The sequence below is a fragment of the Equus quagga genome, chromosome 10, assembly GCF_021613505.1.
Source record: "Equus quagga isolate Etosha38 chromosome 10, UCLA_HA_Equagga_1.0, whole genome shotgun sequence".
Taxonomy (NCBI): Eukaryota; Metazoa; Chordata; class Mammalia; order Perissodactyla; family Equidae; genus Equus; species Equus quagga.
In genome coordinates, this window is record NC_060276.1 from 59,037,173 (window position 1) to 59,062,467 (window position 25,295).

The window sequence follows — 25,295 nt, forward strand, 5'->3', positions numbered from 1 at the left end:
TAGTTTGATAGAACTTCTGTAACAAAGTACCAATAGATAGGAATTTATTATCTCAAAGTTCTGGAGGGTAGAAGTTTGAGCTCAAGGTATCAGCACAGTTGGTTTCTTCTGAAGGTAGTAAAGGAAGGACCTATTCTAGGCTTCTTACCTTGGCTTGTAGATACCTGTCTATTCATCCACATAATGCCCTCCCTGTATAAAAGTCTGTCTACAATTTTGCTTTTTTATAAGGGCACAAGTCACACTAGATCAAGGCCAACTCTATTGGCCTCATTCTAACTTGATAAAGAACCTATCTCCAAATAAGGTCATATTCTGAGGTACTGGGGCTTAGGGCTTCAACATATGAATTTTAGAGGGATGCAATTCAACCCATAACATTGAGATCTTTTCAAATAAAATGCTTATCTTTCAATGATATGCTTTTATTTCAATATCTTTAAGCAATATTGTATAAACAATCAGCCAGATTGTCTATTTAATTTTAAGTATGAGTTTTGGTTTTACTCTTAAGGGGTAGAGATTATGAACTCAGTCTTATGATCAGTGTTTTGCGCACAATAAATATTCAACAAATTTTTGAAGAAAGGACAAAAGCATAATAGTCCAGAGGAATTTAATGGTAACATCATGAGCTTTCCCAAGTTGCTTTATTTCTTTTTAACGTGATGGAATAGAATATTGATATTCTGCTATGGGAGTTTAAGATAGAAATCATACTAAATTATCAGAATCCCTATTTAGAATAATTTTTACACAGAGTTTCTGAGTGTAAGGCTTGGAACAATGAGCTAAGCAGTTTCCCTGCACTGTACTCTTAGCCTCAGAAATCTAGACTTGTGAGTAAATGGGGTTTTGAAATGTTTTATTTTAGCTTCTTTCTCAGTTTTGTCTTTGAATGAAAGTGGAATAGACAATATAAGAGAGTCTTGAATGAGACTTATGAAGAAAAAGTTGGCAATCTGGCTGAAAAAAATGAGGAGGCCAATTGTTGATCTTGAAGAAGACAGAGAGGCTGTTCTAATATTTATGAACCAGGGACAATTTGAAGATAGCAGCTCACATTCAACCAATTAAAAGTTCATTCTGACTGAGAGTGAAGCCAAGTGGTCATTCACAGCCCCTGCAAAATACTTTAAAATGACTCAATTAATCCAAAGGGTAGGAGAGTACAGTGATCCTCTCTATGGTCCCACTCTGCCTTCCTGCTAAAGAATGGAATATCCTTTGTGAAGGCTGAGGCTTGTATGTTTGCCTGTAGACCTGTCTGCCTGACTTTGATGCCAGTCATGAGACATAGTCAATGTTTTCTGAAGGGAAAACTCTCTTTTCTAAAGTTTGGTTTCATTTGAAGTGACTATTATATCACTAAAATTAATATATATACATATATTTTGTATTTTCATTTTGACATTTATGTTTTTCAAAGCCCTCCAAGCTTCTTTCTGCATTCCAATGTTTCTGTCATTCAAGCTGATTATTGTAAGGCAGTTTGGTAGATTAGGCAAATTAAAGAAGGTATTATTGGTGATGGTAGTGGAGATGATGTATTTATATTGGAAGTATATTCTTATTTGACATTAAATTTTTAAATATCTTCTTAACTCCAAATGAAACTTTAAACCAAGGAGCCAAAAAATGTCAAGTCTAACCCACTACAACCCTTGCATTAGAATCACTGAAAATCCTTAAGAAAGTTTGTGAGCACAGATCAAATTAAAAATCCCCTTATGCTGAGGGACATCAGCAACATGGCAGAGTGAGCTGTTCCCTTTGTCTCTCCCTCTTTTTAACTACAACTAAATGGACATTTACTGACCAATGAAGGAAGCCCACACAGCACAACAGGACACCTGAAAGACACATGCAGCTATACATCTGATGGACTGGCTCCTCTAGGAAGTGGCAGAGATATGTGAACATGCCCTGATCTCCCCCAGTGGCCAAGTGCATGCACATGAACACTTTCAAACCTGCTGCAAGTGCATGGAAAGTGGAGACACACAGCAGGGTAACCATAAGAGGAGGAGGTGGTAATCCTTAGTCCACGCTCATTGTCACTCTCCTGGTGGAAAGCGGGAGGCTACTGCACCCCTGTGTCATAAAGGAGCAGCCATAGCTTGAGCCCCAGCAAGGAAGCCCTGCCCACCAAGCACAGTGGCCTGTGGACCACAGATCCTAAACAGGGACTTCAGCAGATTTCTGCTCTGGGGAAAACACTTCTCAAGCATGTGTGAATGCTCGCAGGACAGCTGTGCTCCCAAAGAGGGAACAGGTCCAGGCAGCTGTAGGAAGAGGCATGGCAGCTTTGAAACCACATGTGCTCACTTTCCTGGTAGGGAGGAGGAGCCCATTGTCCCAAAGGGCCATCAAGGAGCAGCCATAGATTGAGTCCCAGCAAGGAAATCCCACCCACCAAGCACAGAGTCCCTGTGGACTGTGGATAGAAAATAGGGACCTCAGCAGATTTCTGTGCTGGGGCAAACACTTCCCAAGCACAAATGAGTGCTCTCAGTACAGCTGTACTCCCAAAGAAGGAATGGGTCCAGGCAGCTGTGGGAATAGGCGTGGCAGCTTTGAGCCCACTGGAGATCACTTTCTGGTGGGAAGGAGGAGCTCAGAGCACCTCTGAGGCACCAAAGAGTGGCCCTAGCCTAGCGAGGAAGCCCCACCCAACAAGGATGGTCCACATAAGTGCCTGAACACATCCCATGTTGGGACAAGCACCCACAGTACCCCCAGAGCTTCCAGCAGATGAGGTGGGGACAGAAACACTGATTCTGCCCCCCCTTAGTGGTAACAGTGGGAATCGGAATCCTAAAAATACCAGAAATGCCTCAACAAAAGATTAGTTCATCAAACACCATGAGACACTGCAACAACAATTCAGATCAGGAGGAAAATGAGAATTTTCCAGAAACCAACACCGAAGACACAGAAATATACAACCTAAATGACAGATAATTCAAAATGGCCATCATAAGGAAACCCAATGACTTACAAGAAAACACAGAAATACAATTCAAGGAGCTCAGCAATAAAATGAATCTCTTCACTGAAGAGTTTGAAACTACAAAAAACAGTCAAGTGGAAATTCTGGATATTAAAAACACAATTAATGAAGCAAATAATAATCTAGAATAATTAAGAAATAGAATTGATCTTATGGAGAAAAGAATTAGTCTTCTTGAGGATAAAAACATGGAAATTCTACAGGTGGAAGAGGAGACAGAAATAAGAGTTCTTTGAGAAATGTCTGACTCATTTAGGAAAAGCAACATAAGGATTATAGGTATACAAGAAGGAGAAGAGGGGGGAAAGGAGCATAGAACATATTCAAAGAAATAATTGCTGAGAACTTCCCAAACGTGGGGATGGTTTCAGATTTACAGATAAATGAAGCTAATCAAATCCCCAATTTTACCAACATTAAAAGACCCTCTCTAAGGCATATAATAGCAAAAATGGTAAAAGTTTGGGATAAAGAAATAATATTACGAGAAGCAAGGCAGAAGAAAACAACCTACAAAGGAAACCCTATCAGATTTTCAGCAGATTTCTCAGCAGAAACCCTTTGGGCTAGGAGAGAATGGAATGATATATTCAAAATACTGAAAGACATAAACTTTCCGCCAAGAATACTCTATCAAGCAAAACTTTCCTTGAGGTATGATGGAGAAATAAAACCTTTCTGAGAAAAACAAAAGCTGAGGGAGTACATCATCACTAGACCTCGCCTACAAGAAATAATTAAAGATGTCCTCACAGTGGGAACAAAAAAGCAAAGGCCTGCAAAGCTCTGAGCAAGGAGATAAATAGACAGACATGATCAGAAACCTGCAGCTCTCTACTAGAACAGGGAGGCAAATTGTCAATTACAACTTCAAAGAGAAAGGGAAAGAAAGCATCAAAAGTAATGATAAATACTTCAAGTTAGCCAGAAACTCACAGAATTTAAAACAGAACAATGTGTAACAGCAATTACTCAGAAGGGTAGAGGAAAAGGAAGGAACCTGCTTAGGTAAATAGAGATAAGAGACTGTAAGAAAATCAACTATCTCATCCCCAATATCTTTCATACAATCCTCACAGTAACCACTAAACAAAACATTGGGGCAGAGCCACAATTCAGGAAAAGAGAGAGAACTGAGAAATCCCTCTCAGAAAACCAATAAAATGAAATGGAATTCAGATATACAAAGGAAGAGAAACAGTGGAAACAAAGAACAACCAGAAAACAAGAGATAAAGTGGCAGCATTAAGCCCTCGTATGACAATAATCTCTCTAAATGTAAATGGACTGAACTCTCCAATCAAAAGACACAGAGTAGCTGGATGGATTAAAAAAACAATACCCAACAATATGCTGCCTCCAGGAAACACACTTCAGCTCCAAAGATAAACATAGACTTAGAGTGAAGGGATGGAAGACAATACTCCAAGATAATTGCCACGAAAGAAAGCAAGTGTTGCCATACTTTTATCACACAAAGCAGACTTCAAGTTAAAAAAGACAATGAGAGACAAAGAGAGGCAGTATATAATGATAAAAGGGACATTCCACTAAGAGGACATAACACTTATTAATATATATGCACCTGCCACAGGGGCACCAAAGTAGATAAAGCAATTATTAACAGACCTAAAGGGAGAAATTAACAGCAACACAATAATAGTAGAGGACCTAAACACCCCACTTACTTCAATGGACAGATCATCCAGACAAAAAGTCAACAAGGAAATAGTAGATTTAAATGAAACACTTGACCAGATGGACTTAATAGACATTTATAGAGCATTGCATCCCAAAACAGCAAAATATACATTCTTCTCAAGTGCCCATGGAACATTCTCAAAGATAGACCATATGTTGGGTAACAAGGTAAGCCTTGCTAAATTCAAGAAGATTGAAATCATCCCAACCATCTTTTCTGACCACAATGCTATGAAGCTAGAAATCAACCACGAGAATAAAACTGGGAAAGTCAGAAATATGTGGAGACTAAAAAACATGCTATTGAACAACCATTGGATCATTTAAGAAATCAGAGGAAATTAAAAAATACATGGAGACAAACAAAAATGAAAATACAACATACCAACTCTTATGAATGCAGCAAAAGCACTCATAAGAGGGAAATACATAGCAATACAGGCTCATCTCAAAATGCAGGAAAAATCTCAAATAAGCAATCTTCTTTTTTTTTTTTTTTGAGGAAGATTAGCCCTGAGTTAACATCTGCTGCTAATCCTCCTCTTTTTGCTGAAGAAGACTGGCCCTGAGCTAACATCCATGCCCATCTTACTCTACTTTATATGTGGGACACCTGCCACAGCATGGTTTGACAAGTGGTATGTAGGTCTGCAGCCAGGACTCAAACTGGCGAACCCTGGGCTGCCAAAGCAGAACATGCAAACTTAAGAGCTGTGCCACCAGGCTGGCCCCTCAAATAAGCAATCTTAAAATGCACCTAACAGAGCTAGAAAAAGAAGAACAGACAAAGCCCAAAGTCAGCAGAAGGATGGAAATAATAAAAATCAGAGCAAAAATAAATGAAATAGAGACTAAAAAAAACAGTAAAAGGGATCAATGAAACTAAAAGCTGGTTTTTTGAGAAGATAAAATTGACAAACCCTTAGGCAGACTTACCAAGAAAAAAAGAGAGAAGGATAAAATAAATAAAATTAGAAATGAGGAGGAGAAATTACAACAGATACTGCAGAAATACAAAGCATTATAAGAGAATACTATGAAAACCTATACGTCCACAAATTTGACAACCTAGAAGAAATGGATGAATTCCTAGACTCATACAACCTCCCAAAACTGAATCAAGAAGAAAGAGAGAATCTGAACAGACCAATCACAAGTAAAGACATTGAAACACTAATCAAAAACCTCCCAGAAAACAAAACTCCAGGACCAGATGGCTTCTCTGGAGAATTCTACAAAACATTGCAAGAAGTTTTAGTACCTATTCTTCTCAAACTATTCTGAAAAATTGAAGAAGATACAACACTTCCTAACACATTCTATGAGGCCAACATTACCCTGATCCAAAACCAGACAAGGACAACACAAAGAAAGAAACTACAGGTCAATATCACTGAAGAACTTAGATGCAAGAATACTCAACAAAATATTGGGAAACCAAATACAGCAATACATTAAAAGAACCGTACACCACGATCAAGGGGGATTTATTCCAGGGATCCAGGGATTGCTCAACATCCACAAATCAATCAATGTGATATACCATATTAACAAAATGAGGAATAAAAATCACATGATCATCTCAATAGATGCAGAGAAAGCCTTTGACAAGATCCAACATTCATTTATCAGAAAACTCTCAATAAAATGGGTATTGAAGGAAAGTACCTCAACATAATAAAGGCCATATACAACAAACCCACAGCCAACATCACACTTAATGGCAAAAAACTGAAAGCCATCTCTCTGAGAACAGGAACAAGACAAGGGTGCCCACTCTCGCCAGTCCTACTCAACATAGTCACTGGAGCTATTGGCCAGAGCAATTAGTCAATAAAAAGAAATAAAAGGCATCCAAATGGGAAAGGAAGAAATTAAACTTTCACTATTTGCAGACTATATGATTCCATATATAAAAAACCCTAAAGAATCCACCAGAAAAATACTAGAAATAACCAAAAACTATAGCAAAGTTGCAGGGTACAAAGTCAATTTTAAAATATCACTTGCATTCCTGTACACTAAGAATGAGCTAGCAGAAAAAGAAATCAAGAATACAATCCCAATTACAATTGCAACAAAAAGAGTAAAATACCTAGGAATAAACTTAACCAAAGAGGTGGAAGACCTGTACACTGAAAACTATAAGTCATTATTGAAAGAAATTGAGGAAGACATAAAGAAACGGAGAGACATTCCATGTTCATGGGTTGGAAGAATAAACACAGTCAAAATGTTCATACCGTAAACAACACGACTCAACAAAAAACAAACAAACAACCCGATCAAAAAATGGGCAGAGGACATGAAGAGACAGTTTTCAAAGGAAGATATACAGATGGTCAACAGACATATGAGAAGATGCTCAACATCATTAATCATTAGGGAAATGCAAATCAAAACCACTATGATATATCACCTTACACCAGTCAGAATGGCTGTAATTACCAAGACCAAAAACAACAAATGTTGGAGAGGGCGTGGAGAAAAGAGAACCCTTATACACTGCTGGTGGGAAAGCAAAATGGTGCAGCCACTATAGAAAACAGTATGGAGATTCCTCAAAAAACTAAAAATAGAAATACCACATGACCCAGCTATCCCATTACTGGGTATGTACCCAAACAACTTGAAATTAACAATCCAAAGTAACGTATGCATCCCCATGCTCGTTGCAGCACAATTCACCATAGCCAAGACATGGAAACAATGGAAGTGCCCATCAACTGATGACTAGATAAAGAAGATGTGGTATATATATATAAATATATACAATGGAATACTACTCAGCCATAACAAAAGACAAAATTATTCCATTTGCAACAACACGGATGGACCTGGAGGGTATTATGCTAAGTGAAATAAGCCAGACTGAGAAAAGACAAACACCATACAATTACACTTATATGCGGAATATAAACAAACCATGGACAAAGAAAATAGTTCAGTGGTTACCAGGGGAAGGGAGGTGAAGGGTGGGCACAGGGGATGAAGGGGAGCACTTACGCAGTGACAGACAAGAAATAATGTACAACTGAAATTTCACAATGATGTAAACTATTATGAATCTCAATTGAAAAAATAAAAATTAAATTAAAAGCAAAACAAAACAAACAAAAATAAATTCCACTATGTTGTAACTGCTGTTTAAAGTTAAAATAACAAGCCTGATGAAATGGCCTACTTAGCATCATATTTACATGTAATAATTGGACGTCACTTAATTGGACCTCACATTCTGCTCCCATCTCACTAACCTGGTAGACAACAAAGTAACAAAATGAGATTGCAGCTAGCTCTATTTAGACCTGGACGGGCAGCCTTGCAAGTAAGTGTTAGAAAGTTGCCTGACAGCCTGGGTTTTATGCATGCACCTCACTTTGTAGAAACACAGAGAAAGGGAAATAAGTGAAATTCCATTTATTTTTCCATTAAAACTCTGTGCTTTATGAGCTTGTGACAGCAATAACAATGACTAGCAGGTATATGGCACTCACTGTGTGTTAGCAGAGCCACCACATTGTCTAAATCTGGGGGTACCATTCACACTGCTTTCTATGTAAATGGTATCCTCTGCAGTCATTCAATGCAGTGGTACCAAGTGTCAGGCTATGTTCTAAGCACTTCTCATATATTATCTCAATATAGTACTCATAACAACCCTAGGAGATTAATACTATTATTGAGTCTGCATGACAAATGCAGAAACTGAGGTACAGAGTAAATGCCATGCCCACAGTTACATTGTAAGTGACAGAAAGTAGATTCAAACACAGACAATCTAACTGCAGAGTCCGTAATTGTAACCACTATACGTACTGCCTCTGTAAAAGCTTGAGAAGAGTTTATGGCTTTGGAAATGAGGAGAGAGCAGTGACTGGATGACTGAATGAACAATATCTGAATGCAGTTAGCATGCAAAATGCATGTTTAAAAAGTTCTTCACAGTTTCTAAACATGAGCTACAAATTTGATTCCGCATTTTTAAGCTTTCAATGCAAAGAGGGAAACCCCATCAACTGTATGATTCACGTTGTCTAAACAACAAATATAGACCAGTTGCTAAGAAGCAGAGCTATTGTTGCTAAGATCAGAGAACTCTTGAAGAGGATGTTGTGAATAATACTATCAACGGCACCTCTACAGCAAACACAGCCTGTTTCTAATAATTTCACTTTGTAATTACTGTATTGTAAATTGATGCCATAACGCCAAAGTGATATTCCATTAAAAAATGATTAATGAGCTATACTATGTCATTAGTATACTATGTCAGTAGTCCATATTCACATTTCTCTGGTGGCCTTGCTTAAGCCAGCAACAGATTGTAAAGCATCCAAGAGAAATGAAGTCCCCTTTAAGGATTTCTCTATAAAAATAATCTCTTTCCATTTGGATTTTGTAAGTCTTGAGCAACAGTAAGTTCCAGGTTATACTCTGTCATGAGAACCTGATGTACAGGTACAGCATGTTGCTGATTATATACAGGTCCAGGTGCTTTAAAAGTTGATAATCGTTTTGTCGTGGACCAGTGCAGCTACCAAGAACACTGAGTGTATATCCCGTCCAGGGAGAATCAGTGCAGTGTTGTAGTTCATCATCTGAAATTTCGTGCCAGTCATACCTGACCCCAAGCCACTTAGTGGCAACATGACCTGGAATAAGTTATAAATCTCTTTAAATTTCCTTCCTCACTGTTAAAATGGAGACAATAATACCTATCACATAAGGTTATTTTAACATGAAGAATATAAAATGCCTAGCAGGGTGCTTGGCATAAGTAGGGCTGAATCATTGTAAACATCCAATAATAATACTACTAACATACTATGAAATTACATATACCTAAAATAGGATTTATATAAATATTTTTCAAGTTTCAGAAATGCATGAGTATTGGTTACTTTATCAATATTCTGCACAAATTTTATGTATCACAGCTAGCATCAGGCTTGGTAAAAATAGTTAGAAAAAAAAAGAGATTTACCTTCAGCTTCCTGGCCTCCATTTTTTTAGCTCATATTTATAGTGACTAGCTTTCTTCCACGAGGAAAAAGCAGAACAATACTCATCCGGACTAAGCATTAGTGATTCAGTGTGGCAGTATAGTATGGTGAATTTTTTTAGCCCAACAGACATAGCCTCAAGCTCTGAGCCTTACTTCTGTTTTCTAAAGCCCAAATTTCTCATCTAGTAAACAAAGACAGTGACTCCTTCCTCATAGGGTTGTTGAAACGATTAAATGTAATAAATGTGAAAGTGTTAACACAGTGGTGCCACATATAAAAGGTTCAATAAGTGATATTTATTATTGGTATTGTTATTACCCTGCTATAATGTGTAGCCTTTGAGACAGGAGACCTGAATTTTAGACCTAGCTGTTACTCTAACTCATGATGTGTCCTTGGGTGATATATAAAAGTGCTTGGTAAATTATGAAAGATTATTCAAATAGTAGTATTAGTACATAGTGGTGGTAGTAGTAGTAGTAGTAGTAGCAGCAGTTGGTAAAATGTGAGTGAATAGGAAAATCAGCACCTACCATGTGTTAACCATGCTGTATAAATTATGTTATTTAATGCTCACAATAACTTATAATAACTGAGGCTAAGGTGATTTACTGTTTATCTGTTGTGAAAACCCAAACGGTTTCTCTACTGCTCAGCCTCAGGACTCAAACTTAGATTAAAGGGCATTGTTCTCCTTCCAATCCTTTCTTCTTTTCTTGTATAAGGCTTCAGGATGCTACATGGGTCTTACTTTCTGCTCCTTTAGGACCTAATACCTACCATTCAAACCATTTGTGTCCTTCTCTCTCTTTTCTTCAGCCTAGCTCTGGGGTGGAATTCATGTCTGAGTCAGTGGAGTTTGAAGAGATAGAGGTTGTGGCACCAACTTGGAAAAGATGAGTTCTACCCCATAGCAGAGTTGACTCTAGACCAGGGAGCCAGAGTCTAAAATGAGGAAAACTATTGGTCTACATGGTCAAAAGAAATAAGTTTCCTCCTCTCCTCCATTCTTTGCTTGTGCTCTAAACTTAGAAATGTTGAGGCTAGGAATCAGGGTGCAGGGCAGATTCCCACTTTTATTAAATTATTGATGTAAAATTGATATATAACATTATATAAGTTTCAGGTGTACATTATAATTCGACATCTGTATAACTACAAAGTGATCATGATCAAAAGTCTAGTAACCATCCATCACCATACAATTTACCCCCATCACCCATTTCGCACCCCCAACCCCTTTCCCCGCTGATAACTGCCAATATGTTCTCTGTATCTATGAGTTTGTGTTTTTGTTTTGTTTGTTTGTTTGTTTAGATTCCACATACAAGTGAAATCATACAGTATTTGTCTTTCTCCATCTGACTTATTTCACTTAGCATAATACCCTCAACATCCAACCATGTTGTCACAAAAGGCAAGATTTCATTATTATTATGGCTGAGTAGTATTCCATTATATATATATATATATATATATATATATATATATATATCACACCTTCTTTATCCATTCGTCTATCAATGGCCACTTAGGTTGTTTCCATATCTTGGCTATTGTCAATAATGCTGCAATGAACATGAACATAGGGGTGCATGTATCTTTTCTAATTAGTGTTTTTGTGTTCTTCAGATAAATATCTAGAAGTGGACGAGCTGGATCATATGGTAGTTCTACTCTTAAATTTTTGAGGAACCTCCATACTGTTTTCCACAGTGGCTATATCAATTTACATTCCCGCTATCAGTGCACAGGGGTTCCCTTTTCTCTACATCCTCTCCAAGACTTGTTATAGACCTTGTCTTTTTGATAATAACCATTGTTACAGATGTGAAATGATATCTCAATATGGTTTTGATTTGCATCTCACTAATAATTAGTGATGTTTAACATCTTTTCATGTTCCTATTGGCCATCTGTATGTCTTTTTTGGAAAAATGTCTGTTCAGGTCCTCTGCCCATTTTTTACTGGGGTTGTTTGTTTTTTCTTGTTAGGATTCCTATATTTTTATGGTGCATTTTCTTCCTCCAACCCTTCCTTTCTGCTGCTCTCATGGAGTAGTGCATGGACATTTTACTTTAAGGGTTTTACTATAGTTCACACTGGGGAAACTGATGATCTAACAAAAAAGAAATAATTGAGAGGAAGCATATTTGGTTGTTATTTCTTTATTGCTGTATAACAAATCACTACAAAATTACAGTCTTAAAACAGCATGCATTTGTTACTTCACAATTCTATAGGTGAGTGGACTTGACTAAGTTTTGTGCACAGACTGAAATCAAGGTGTTGGCCAGATTGAGTTCTTGTATAGGAATTTCAGGCAAAAATCTACTTCCAAGTTTATTCTTGTTGTTGACAGAATTTATTTCCTTGTAGTTGTAGGACTAATGTTCCTATTTCCTTTCTGGACGTCAGCCAGGAACTGCTCTTAGTTCCTAGAGGCTACCCGCATTCTTTGACACATAGTTCCCTCAATCTTTAAGCGAGCAATGATGGATCAAATCCTTCTCATGCTTCATACTTCTGACCTGCTCTGTCTCTGACATCTAGACTCAGAATTAAAGGGCTCACATGAATAAGTCAGGCCCACCCAGATAATCTCCCTATTTAAAAATCAATGGTGCCATATAACACAATTTAATCATGGGAGAAAGATTCATCATAGCCCCAGGAATTATGCAGGGCATGTACATAAGAAATAAGAAAGCAAGGATCTTGGAGGCTATCTTAGAATTCTACCTACCCTGCTACCATAAAATGTTAACAAATTCTGGGGGTGTTTGTTGGTTACTACTGCTACTAGTACTACTCCTTTTTCTTCTCCTCCACCTCCTCATACTACTAACAACAACAACTAACATTTTTTTTGTGTTTATTATGGATTCAGGCACGATTGTAGCACTTTGCATGTATTAACTTACTCAGTCCTCACAATAACCTTATCAACTGTGACGTGCTGGTACATCTTTAACAACCAGCTCTCTGTGGAGAAAAAAAAATCTTGATGTGTAATGTTTCTGATTTCTGTGATGTAATTACTCCATTATGGTCAATTTCAAGCTAGTAGCATGATATCACTGAATGCAGAATTAGGAAGAGCTGTTCAGTACTACATCATTATATAGTATTTCCATCATACAGATAAAATAGACATAAATAACCTTAAGATGATAGATGATAGCAAAATATAGTAAAGTGATTAGGAAGTGTAGAAAATAAAAATTAACTTGGACTATAAAAATCCTCCCTGCTATTCAGCATGCTGGAATCAAAGACAGAGATAAAGCTGGCTGCAATGTTAATAGGAAACAATACTTTTCCCACAGGCTTCTGCAACTGTAAAACATCATATCATCTCCCTTCTCTGACTGGCCAGTGCTCCCTTACTAGAGAATACTTCCTTAAAAGATTTTAGAAATTTGGCTGTTTGAAATTATATCAGTAAGAACGAAACATCCCACTCTTGTCTGTAAAATCTAAGTCACATTGGCTGAGAGATGCAGCTTGATTTCCAGCTCAGGTACAGAGATTCATCTGAAGAGTTTCTAGACACAAACATTCCACATCTATCTTAACATAGTATAGTAGTTCCAAGGAAACTGGACCCTTAGTCCACGTTGCAGTCCATACATGATATTGGTCCTTTTACACACAGCCCTGCTTTACTTTGAGTCTGTCAAAACACTCTTTCATTTAAATTTCACCTATGCTCCCTTCTTCTCCAAAATTCTAAAGCCCCATCTTTTCCTTTGTTAGGAAGACACTCCACAATTCCTCCAGTGTGTGATCTTTCTCATTGCAATGGGTCACGAAATCTGATTTTGTCAGACTGTAAGTTTGTTTCTGATATCCTTAGGCTGATTGGGCTAGGACAAAAGTGATGAGTTTTGAGTATTTATTCATTTTTTCTTTAATACAGTTTACTTAATTTTAAATTTATGTGATTCAATTTTTAATAATGACTGTATTTAATATCCAGTTCACAAAATATCTGAAAATTAAAAATTGATTCTTTATGAACAGGTATGATCCAACTACAGTACACTATGTGGTAGATTCTATCATCTCCATTTTACAAATGAAGGAACTAGGACTCAGACAAGCTAAGTAATATAACTTTTGACCTAGGTCACACAGATAGTAAATGACAGAGCTGGGATTTAAGCCCAGATTTTTGGCTCCAGAGCCCATGCTTTTAATCATCTGCTTCCTCTGATATGTTAAGTTAAAGTTGCATGAGGATTTTACTCTTGACTTTGATTTCATTCACCTGCCAACTTTGTGGCTCCCTTTCTCTAGGAAGAATCCACTGTAGACTGGGTAGTGTACAGATACAATTCCTACAGGTTATCAGATTTCTCTTTCTCCCAAGTGGGTGCTTTGCTGACACTAGGCCACTGTCAAGTTCCAAATAATACTGTCTAGGTATTTACTGCCTCTTTAATGTCATTTTCTTTGTCTGTAAAAGGTGGATAATAATGTTAAGTGCACAAAGAAGTTTTCTTCTTAAAGGGTACATTTTTGAAGGTCCATTAAGAGCCGTGTGCTTTCTCTACCTTATATCAGAGAAGTAGATGTTATATCCCCATTTAAAGATTAGAAAACTCAGGATCTTGCTCAATATCAAACAGCAGAATGGGGAAACTAAGATTCAAATTTAGGTCTATTTAACTCCAAAGCTCATGCTCTTTACACCAGTTCAGGTTTGAGAATATTTGATCTCCTTCTCAGCAAAGCATGCTGTAAGGAAAAAATATGATGTGACCCTTCCTGAAAAGCTTGTAGTTTTCTATAAATGTAAACTGTGCCTAGAGAGAGAGTTAGTTCTTCAGTTAAACTTTAGCACTGGTCCACCCTAGTCACATTCATCATTCAATCTACTTCCCTTTGTCTACAGCCTGAGCCTTAGCCTCGTGGAAGGGAAAGGTAGAATCCAACTCTCCTTTTGTTGTAATGTGAACTTGAACATGTGTTAGTCATACTCATCTTCAGAACACGTTTAGTCCCCTGAAGAAGAAGCAATCATCTTTTAAGTTGAACAGTTATTCTGTCTACAAAGTTCTGGCCCAAGCAGGGAAAAAATGAATTCTAGCTTTTGAATGCTGATTGCTTCCCTGAGGTGCAATTGCCTTTATATATGATTTTGTTTGTATACTCTGGAATGGCTCTGGTCTGCTAGCTAAATTTAGCTTGCTCTAGCCAGATTTTAAAGCAGAATACTCTTTAAAAGAAATGATTGCTTTTAAAATTTCATATCAAAGTTCCCAGTCTTCAACCACTATCATTGTGGCCTGATGGAATTCTGAGCAAACACTGTCATCACTGCCTTCCATGTCTTCTGAAATGTTGGTCGCTCAAAGATTCATGTAATAACACACTGCTGCCTAGAGATTTAGGTACTAACATATTTTAAATTTTGGTCTGAAAGCTTAGTAATGTTAATGATCTCATTCATTACTCAGCATTGTGATGTATTAGAGGATGAGGTTAGTATAATACAAAAGGTGGTGATTTGTGGTCTGTCACCATTGCATTTTAATAAGGAAGAAATATAACCATGAACTTTTGCATTCCTCCATCTGCTCCATGAGGAGTCTCCTCAAAATGTTGCCTTTAGTGTTATCTCCTTTGAAAATCCCAAGACCTATTAATAAAGTGACTTCTGCTTCCAGTTTTAGATGTTTGTCTCTTTAGTATGCGTCTGTTAAAGTCAGTAACCAGTTACTGTGATCAGTGATTTTATCTAAGCAAGGAAGCATAATGGAGTAATTAGAGGTTTGACTGAGAAATTTAAGACTAAAATCCCTGGCTACAGCCCTGACTGATAGAAGTAAAGTTTGCTCTTAATGATCACCTTGCTTCCCATGTCTCTAAATTGACAATAATTGCTATGCACATACTTCATCAGAAATATTTTTAGGATATTAGTGAGTGGTTTTATTGAGTGCACTGAGATCCTACATTACTAAGAATGTTCTATGTATAAAATATTTTAAAATGGTCTGATGGAGGAAACCCAAGCCCACAGATGGATTCTATTTGAAACCTAAATGTTTTATCTTGAGCAGTCTCATAACTCATGTGTAGTCAAAACTTGGGTTGAGGTAATGTGTCATGAGACCAAGACCATGAGGCCTCCAATTCTCCTAGTTGCATGCTGTCCTGCAGTTCCTGGAGCCAATCTTTTAAAAAATCTGGGAGTCATGGTGAGGCTTCTCAGTTTTGTGCTAAAACAAATGTGTTACTGATCTTTAGAAATGAAGAAATAAACACAGCCCTGCAAATTAGGCCCCTAAATCTACCTAAATTTAAGCTAATTGTTGAAACATTCATAAATTTGCAACCCAAATGCAAATATGAATATTGATAAATGTCTACAGAAAGGAGGGACCATAATAGAGAGGGAAACCTGAATGGATTATTCCCACATAGCTCTTCCAAGAGCAGGAGGTCACGTGTAACAAGGTTTCTCAACCTCAGTACTACTAACATCCTTTATTGGATAATTCTTTGTTATAGAGGCTGTCTTATGTATTGTGGTATACGTAACCAGCATCCCTGCCCTCTGCTGACTAAATGCCAGTAGCACCCACCATCCCCACCAGTTGTAACAATCAAACTGACTCCAGCCATTGCCAAATGTCCACTGGGGGGCAAAATCACCCCAGGTTGAAATCCTTTTCTCTTGCTTAACAGAACTCAGAATTCAAGGGAATGTAAAATTTGACTTAGAGAGGTGGAGGAAGATGGAGACATCGTTTTTAGATATGAGAAATGTGAAGATAAATCAGGTTTGTTAGGAGCCCTGGACATTGGGCAGCCAAGGGGGAGCACAGAGGAATCAAGTTAGGCATCCTAAGAAGAGGGCATGGTAAAAAATAGTTTGCAGTTAAGCCAGGCTCATTCTGTGTCCCCTAATTGGCTAGCCAAACTACACTGGCTCCTCGAGGCCATCATATTACCACTTCCAGAGTGGTATTTTTCCAGAGTGGTATGAAGAAATAAACATTTTTATTTATATTAAATATTATATTATATAAATTATTATATATATTATATTATATAAAATATTTATAAAATATTTATAAAATATATATAAAATATTATATTATATAAATTATATAAATATTATAATATATTAAATATTATAAATATTTATATTTTTCATAAAAGAAAGAAGTTTCTTGCAGATGAAGAAACTCTTTATAATACAAATGAAGACTCTTACGTAGTAGAATTTCAGGGGCCTTCTCAGTCATACCACTTAGGTATATTTCTCTCTACCTTGCTTGATTATTTAAAGTAATGGAAAACTTCATTAAATGATGGATGTGTTGTGTAGTCTCTATCTACTTCCTACCCCCCCTAATATCTACTCTCCACCTTCCTCTATACTACTCTGTGTCATAAGAGACTGACCTCTAAGGACTGTATAACCAAGAGTCCCTTGCCTTCGGGGCAATCCAGTTTCCAGTTGGATTCAGCAATAGGAGGCAAGATATTGGGGTACAGGAGGAGAGACAAGTCATGGTATATTCTTTCCTCTCTGCAATAGCTGTGTGATGAGAGTTCCTGTTGATCAGCTACTCTCCCACAGCTTTAGCTCTTGCCATATTCTAGTAAAACAGTTCTTTCTCAGGACCTTTCAGGCCTACAAGTAGTAAAGACTTATCACTGTTGCTAGACTCTAGATATCTCATCATTCTTTATTGATTCTTTAATCCTGCCCACACCTCTGCAAAAAGTACCTTCATTAAATTCTCTTGAATTAAATCCTTTTGAGTGTGCCATTTGTTTCCTGCTGAGATACTGAATGATACAGTGAAAATAATCTTGGCTTTTCTATCTTTTAGGAAAATGAGACTTAGATAAAAAGAAAAAACAGCAAAAGATTTCAAAAGGGCTGTACATGATTCATAAATTTTTCTAAATATCATACTTCTAGGACTCTGCCTATTTAAGGCAAAATAAGATCAGGCATGTGAAAGTGCTCTATAAACTACAAAGTATTGTGCAAGTATAAAAGGATAATGATGATGATGCTGTCTCAGATTTAATTGTATTCTTTCTTTAAAATCAGCTTTATTGAGGTGTGATTTACATACAGTAACGTTATAATAAAATTCACCAATTATGAGTGTATAAGTTGATGCCTTTTAACAAATGTATAGTCATATAACAACCATCACATTCACGACATAGAACAAGTATTGGTAAACTATGACTCATAGGCCCACTGCCTGTTTTTATAAATATAGTTTTGTTAGAAGACAGCCATGCTCGTTTGTTTACGTGTTGTCTATGGCTGCTTTTGTACTACAATGGCAAATTTCAATATTTGTTAAAGAGACTGTATGGCCCACCAAATCTAAAATATATGCTATCTGACCCTTTACAGAAAACATTTGTTGACCTCTGATACAAAAAATTTCCATAATCTAAAAAAATTCTTTTGTGCCCTTTTGAAGTCAAATCTTTCTCTCAAAACCCAATCTCTGGGAACCACGGCACTTATTTCTATCTCGATAGTTTTAACTTTTTTAGAATTTCATGTAAATAGAATCATGCAGTATGTTGTCTTTTGGGTCTGGCTACTTTGAATTATCATAATGCTTTTGAGATTCATTTATATTTTTTAGTGTTTCAGTCTTTTTAATACTGAGTAGTATTCTGTTGTGTGGGTATATCAAAAGGTTTTTATCCATTTATCTGTTGATGAACATTTGAATTGTTTTCAATTATTGGCTATTATACATAGCTGCTATGACATTTGGGAACAAGAATTTGTTTGAACATATTTTTTATTTCTCTTGGGTAAATAGCTAAGAATGGGATTGTTGGGTCATATAGTACAGTACATCTTAACTATATAAGAAACTCCAGTGTCGTTCTCCAAAATGGTTGTACCAATTTGCACTCTCACCAGCAGTATATGTGAATTCCAGTTTTTCAACATCCTTGGCAACATTTGGTATAGTCATTCTTTTTAATTTTAACCATTCTGGTGAGCATGTAGTAGTATCTCTGTATAGTTTCAAGTTTATTCCCCCAATGCCTTCTCCAGGATGTGGTACATTTGGAATCATACAGAATGTAGTCTTTTGAGTCTGGCTTCTTTTATTCAGCATAATGCCTTTTAACTTCATATATATTTTTGTGGTCATCAAAAGTACATTCTTTCTTATTTGGCTTTGTGTTCACCCACTGAAGAACATTTAAATTTTCTCTAGTTTTTGGCAAGGTTGACTAAATGCTATAAACATTTAGGTATAGGTTTTTTCAGGAGCAGAAGTTTTCATTTTCCAAGTAGCCAGGAGTGAGATTACTAGATCATATAGCACAAGTAGTTTAACTTTATAAGGCATTGCTAAAGTGTTTTCCAGAGTGGCTGTACTATTTTTCATTCCTACCAGCAATTACTGTGCATACCCACCAGTACTTGGCATTGTCAGGTTTTTTATTTAAAAATGTAATATTTTAGTCATTCTACTAGATGTGTGGAGATATCATTTTACAGTTTTAAATTGTATTTCCCTGATATTATTGAACACATTTTCATGTAATAATTTCCTGTTAACATATTTTCTTTGGTGATTTATCTGTTCATTATTTTTGTCCATTTTTTACTTGTTTTCATATTGTTAAATTTTGAAGATTGTTTATGTATTCTGGTTAAAAATCCTTTATTCCTATATGCAATTTGCAAAGCCTTCTAGTCTTTTCATTCTCTTAAATTTATTTTGCTAAAGAATATATTTAAATTTGGTTGAAGCCCAATTTATCTTTTATTTTATTTTATGGATCTGGCTCTTTGTGTCATGTCCAAGACCTCTTTCCCAAACCTAAGATGAAGATTTTTTCCTATGTTTTCTTCTAAAAGGTTTGGAGTTTTACATTTTACATCTAAATCTCTTATCCATTTTAAATTAAATATGAGATGGAGAGATAGTACAAGATGGCAGCATAGAAAGACCCTGAATGCACCTCTTCCCATGGACACACTGATTCTACACCTACATGTAGAACAATTCCTCTTGGAAAAGAAATGGGAGCTGATTGAGCAGCTTCTGTAAAACAAATAGAGGGACCACATAGAGATGAGTAAGAAATGTGGAGACATGACATCAATGGGAACCCCACTCCTGATGGGGTGACCTGCAGCAGGGAAGGATATCACCGAGGGGTCTGCACACAGGCTTGACTGCTCAGGGGCACAGCAAAAAACCTCCAGCAACTTAAAGGACACCTAGAATATATGGGAAGGAAATCTATTTACTTACTGTAGAGCATCTGCCAAATGAACAGGGAGCTGCTGGAACTCTCCAAGGTAGGAAGCACCAGCAAGTACCATCTTTTGCATTTGTCTTCCACCTTGATAGTATGGGTGATGGCACAGTCCAGAAACTCCAACAAACTGCTAAGGCTGCCACAGCACACTCTGGGCCCCTGGCCCATGCCAGCTTCAGCCATTCCCCCAAAGTGGTCATAGAACAGCATGCCACAGAAAACCCTTGGCCTGTGCCCACTTCAGTTCCAGGCATCTTGCCAGGGTGCCCATAGCACAGCAAACCCTGGGATTCCCCAGCTTATGCCCACTCCAGCTTCAGCTGTCCTACCAGAATGGCCAAAGTATGGCACATCCTGGGACCCCCTGGTCCATGCCCACTCCAATTCTGACCATCCCACCAAGGCAGCCTGGACACAGTGCCCCCTGGGAATCCCAGGCCCATACCCACTCCAGTTTCAGCCACCATGCCAAAGCTACCCAGCACACATATTCTACGCAAGGGATGCTCCTGTACAAGGCCAATGCTTCAAGACTGGGAGAGGTAGCTGTTTCACCTAATTCGTAGAACCAAACACAGAAAGTTAAACAAAATGAAGAGACAAAGGAGTAGGTTTCAAATGAAATAAGAAGGTAAAATCTCAGGGGAAAAAAAGCCCTAATGAAATGGAGATAATTAATTTACCTCACAAATAGTTCAAAGTGATGGTCATAAAGATACTCACTGAACTCAGGAGAAGAATGGCAGAACACAGTGAGAACTTCAACAGAGAGTTAAAAAATATAAGAAAGAACCAGAGCCAAAGAGTATAATAACTGAAATTAAAAATACACTAGAGGGAATCAATAGCAGATTAGATGATACAGAAGAATGGATCAGTGAGCTGGAAGATAAAATAGTGAAATCACTCAATCAGAACTGCAAAACGAAAAATGAAACAAAAAAATGAGGATAGTTTAAAGGACTTCTGGGACAACATCAAGCATACTAACATTCACATTATAGGTGTCCCAGAAGGAGAAAAGAGAAAGAAAGGGGCAGAAAACTTGTTTGAAGAAATAATGGCTGAAAACTTCCCTAACTTGGGACTAGGAAGAGACATCCAGGTCCAGGAAGCACAGAGTCTCAAATAAGATGAACCCAAAGAGATCCACACTAAGACATATTATAATTAAAATAGCAAAAAATAAAGATAAACAGATAAACTTAAAGGCAGCATAAGAAAAACAACAAGTCACACACAAGAGAACCCCTGTAACATTATCAGCTGATTTCTCAGAATGAACTTTGTAGGCCGAAAGGGAGTGTCATGATATATTTAAAGTGCCAAAAGGAAAAAATTTACAATAAAAAATACTCTACCCATCAAGGTTGTCATCCAGAATTGAAAGAAAGATAAAGTTTCACAGAGGGGCCTGCCTGGTGGTGCAGCAGTTCTGCTTCTCGGTGGCCTGGGGTTTGCAGGTTCGGATCCCAGGTGTGGACATGGCACTGCTCGGCAAAAGCCATGCTGTGGTAGGCGTCCCACATATAAAGTAGAGGAAGATGGGCATGGATGTTAGCTCAGGGCCATGCTTCCTCAGCAAAAAGAGGAGGACTGGCAGTAGTTAGCTCAGGGCTAATCTTCCTCAAAAAAATTAATTAATTAAAAAAGATAAAGTTTCACAGAGAAGCAAAAACTAAAGGAGTTCATCACCACTAATTCAGCCTTGCAGGAAATGTTAGAGGATGTTCTTTAGTGGAAAAGAAAACCCATAACTAGAAATAAGAAAATATACAAAAGAAAAAATCTCAGTGATAAAGAGAAATATTTAGTAAAGGCAATGGATCACCCACATAAAAAGCTAGTATGAAGGTTAAAAAACAAAAGTAGTAAAATCAACTATAGCTAGAATAAATAGTTAAGGGATAGACAAAATGAAAATACATAAAATATGATGTCTAAAGACATAAAATGTGGGAGGGAAGTAAAAATGTAGTGCTTTTAGAATAAATTCAAAGTTAAGTGACTAAACTTAAAATAGACTGCTATAGACACAGGTCAATATGTATGAAGCCCATGGTAACCACAAACTGAAAAACTGCAATGGATACATAAATATAAAGAGAAAAAAGCCCAAATATAACACTAAAGCAAACCATCAAACCACAAGGGGAAGAGAAAAAGAGAAGAAAGAAGCAGAGAACTACAAAAGCAGCTAGAAAACAACTGACAAAATTTCAATAACTACACACCTATCAATAATTACTTTAAATATAAATAGCCTAATGCTCCAATCAAAAGGCATAGTTTTGCTGAATGGATAAAAAAACACAACCCATCTATATGCTGCCTACAAGAGACTCACTTCAGATATAAAGACATAGACTGAAATTAAAGGGAAAAACAAAGATAATACATGCAAATGCAAATGAAAATAAAGGTGGGGTAGCAATATTCATATGAGGTAAAATAGATTTTTTAAAATGTCAGTTACAACAAACAAAGAAAAGCATTACATAATGATAAAGGAGTCAATCCAAGTAAAGGATATAACATTCATAAATATTTATGCACCCAACACCTAAGCACTCAAATGTAGGTGACCTTCTTTATACCTTAAATTTAGGAGTACCTAAATATATAGAGAAAATATTAACAGACCGAAAAGGAGAGAATCACAGTAATCCAATAATAGTAGTGGAGATTAATACCCCATTTAGATCAATGGATAGATCATCCAGACAGAAAATGAATAAGAAAACATTGGCTTTATATGCACATTACAACTGATGGACAAGAGATACATAATGAATATTCTATCCAAAAACTGCAGAATACACATTATTCTTAAGTGCACATAGAACATTCTTCAGGATAGATCACGTTAGGCAATATAACGTCTCAATAAGTTAACAAAAACTGAAATCATATGAAGCATCTTTTCTGAATACAGTGATGTGAAACTAGAAATGACTACAAGAAGAAAACTGCAAAAAACACAAAGACATGGTGACTAAACAACATGCTACTAAACAACAATGGATCAATGATGAAATCAAAGAGGAAATAAAAAAATATCTTGAGACACATTAAAATGGAAACAACTTTCCAACATCTATGGGACACAGCAAAAACAGTTTTAAGAAGGAAGCACATAGTGATACAGGCCTACCTCAAGAAACAAGAAAAATCTCAAATAATCTAACAATGCATATAATACAGTACGGTATTTAAATTAGTAATCTAAAACTCAAGAGAAAATAAGTCCAGGATCACATGGCTTCATGGTTTGGGTTGGTGAATTCAATCAAATATTTAAAGAAGACTTAAAATGTATCCTTCTCAATTTATTACAAAAATTGAAGAAGAAGGAGCACTTCCAAATTTATTTTATGAGAGCAGCGTTATCCTTATACCAAAACCAAAGACACCACACACAGAAAATTACAGTCCAATATTGAAACTGTCTCCATATTAGCATGCAAGACTCCATGCTTTAAACTTTTCCTGACCCCCTGTCTTATTCTCACAATGTGCTTTGGAAGAATGTGTAGAACTCCATGTAGGCAAGCTAATCAGTAACCAGTAGAAAGAATAACTTGTTAGCAGAAAATTTATATCCTCTGACTGAAACTGTTCCTTCTGTCCCAGATAAAGAAATAATTGATGTTTTCTTAGATTTCTCAGAATTGTTGCATTCAGCAGGTCTGAAACTTTTTGTCTATAGAGAGACACCCAACTGTCTGCAGTCATTCATCACTTGACATTCCTGAGTCAGGGGACCCCAACCTCATTTGCCTTATATGAGTCATTTCCAAATCAGTTCCCCTTTAAGATCATTTTTTTGGGGGACAATGGTCTGCCATCTTCTGATCAGCTAGCTCCTCACTTAATAAAGTTCTTTCTCTACCACTGCCTTGCCTCTTGACTGATTGGCTTTTATCTTGCGGCAAGCAGATTGAGCCCTTGCTTGGTAACTATATCCCTGATGAACACAGATGCAAAAGTCATCAAAAGAAATTTAACAGACTATATTTAACAATACATTAAAAACATCATACACCACAATCAAGTGGGATTTATTCCAGAGATGGAAGTTTGGTTGAACATCCACAAATCAATCAAAATGATGTAGCAAATTAACAAAACAAAGACTATAGATCATATGGTAATCTCAATAGATGCAGAAAAAGCATTTGACAAAATTCAACATCAAATTATGATAAAAACTCTCAACAAAATGGTTATAGAAGAAACGTAGCTCAACATAATAAAGGGCATATATAACAAACCAACAGCTAACATCATACTCAATGGTGAAAAACTGAAAGCTTTTGCTCTAAGATCAGCAACAAGACAAGAATGCCCACTCTTGACACTTTTATCCACATAGTATTAGAAGTCCTACCCACAGCAATTAGACAAGAAAAATAAAGAAAAGCCATTCAAGTTAGAAAGGAAGGAGTAAAATTGTCACTATTTGCATATGATATGATACTTACTATATATAGAAAACCCTAAAGACTCTATCAAAGAACAAATGGAACTAATAAACGAATTCAGTAAAGTTGAAGGATGCAAATGAATATATAAACATTGTATAACCAGCTATCAGAAAGAGAAAGTAAGAAAACAATTCCATTTACAACTTCATCAAAAAGAATAATCTATCTTGGAATGAATTTAACTGAGGAGGTTAAAATCCTGTACTCTGAAAAATATAGGACATTGATGAAACATTGAAGATGACACAAATAAATGGAAAGATATATCCTGTTCATAGATTGGAATAATTAATATTGTTAAAATGTCCGTACTATACTGGCAATCTACAGATTCAATGCAATCCCCATCAAAATATCAATGGCATTTTTCACAGAACTAGAACAAAGAATCCTAAAATTTATATGGAACCACAAAAGACCCCAAATAGTTAAAGCAATCTTGAGAAAGATGAAGGTATCACATTCCCTGATTTCAAACTCTACTACAAAGCTATAGTAATCAAAACAGGATGGTACTGGCATGGAAATAGACACATAGATCAATGAAATAGAATAGAGAACCCAGAAATTAACCACAAATATACGGTCAGTTAACCTATGACAAAGGAGGCTAGAATATACAGTGAAGAAAAGACACTCTCTTCAATAAACAGTGCCGGGAAAGCCAGACAACTACATGCAAAAGAATGAAACTGGACCACAATGTCACACAATATACAAAAATAAATTAAAAATGGATTAAAGACCTGAGTGTAAGAGTTGAACCCATAAAATTCCTAGAAGAAAACCTGGGC

The 25,295-nt window shown here is 36.6% G+C and overlaps 1 protein-coding gene across 1 annotated transcript in view; it reads right to left on the bottom strand.

Annotated features, from left to right (window-relative positions):
- CYLC1 (cylicin 1) overlaps window positions 1-20,197 on the bottom strand; it is a 139,342-nt gene extending 119,145 nt beyond the window's left edge. Inside the window, exon 1 of the mRNA XM_046672862.1 lies at window positions 20,008-20,197. Coding sequence (XP_046528818.1) covers window positions 20,008-20,197 — 190 coding nt within the window. The remainder of the gene's footprint in view (window positions 1-20,007) is intronic.
- Window positions 20,198-25,295: the final 5,098 nt, after the last annotated feature.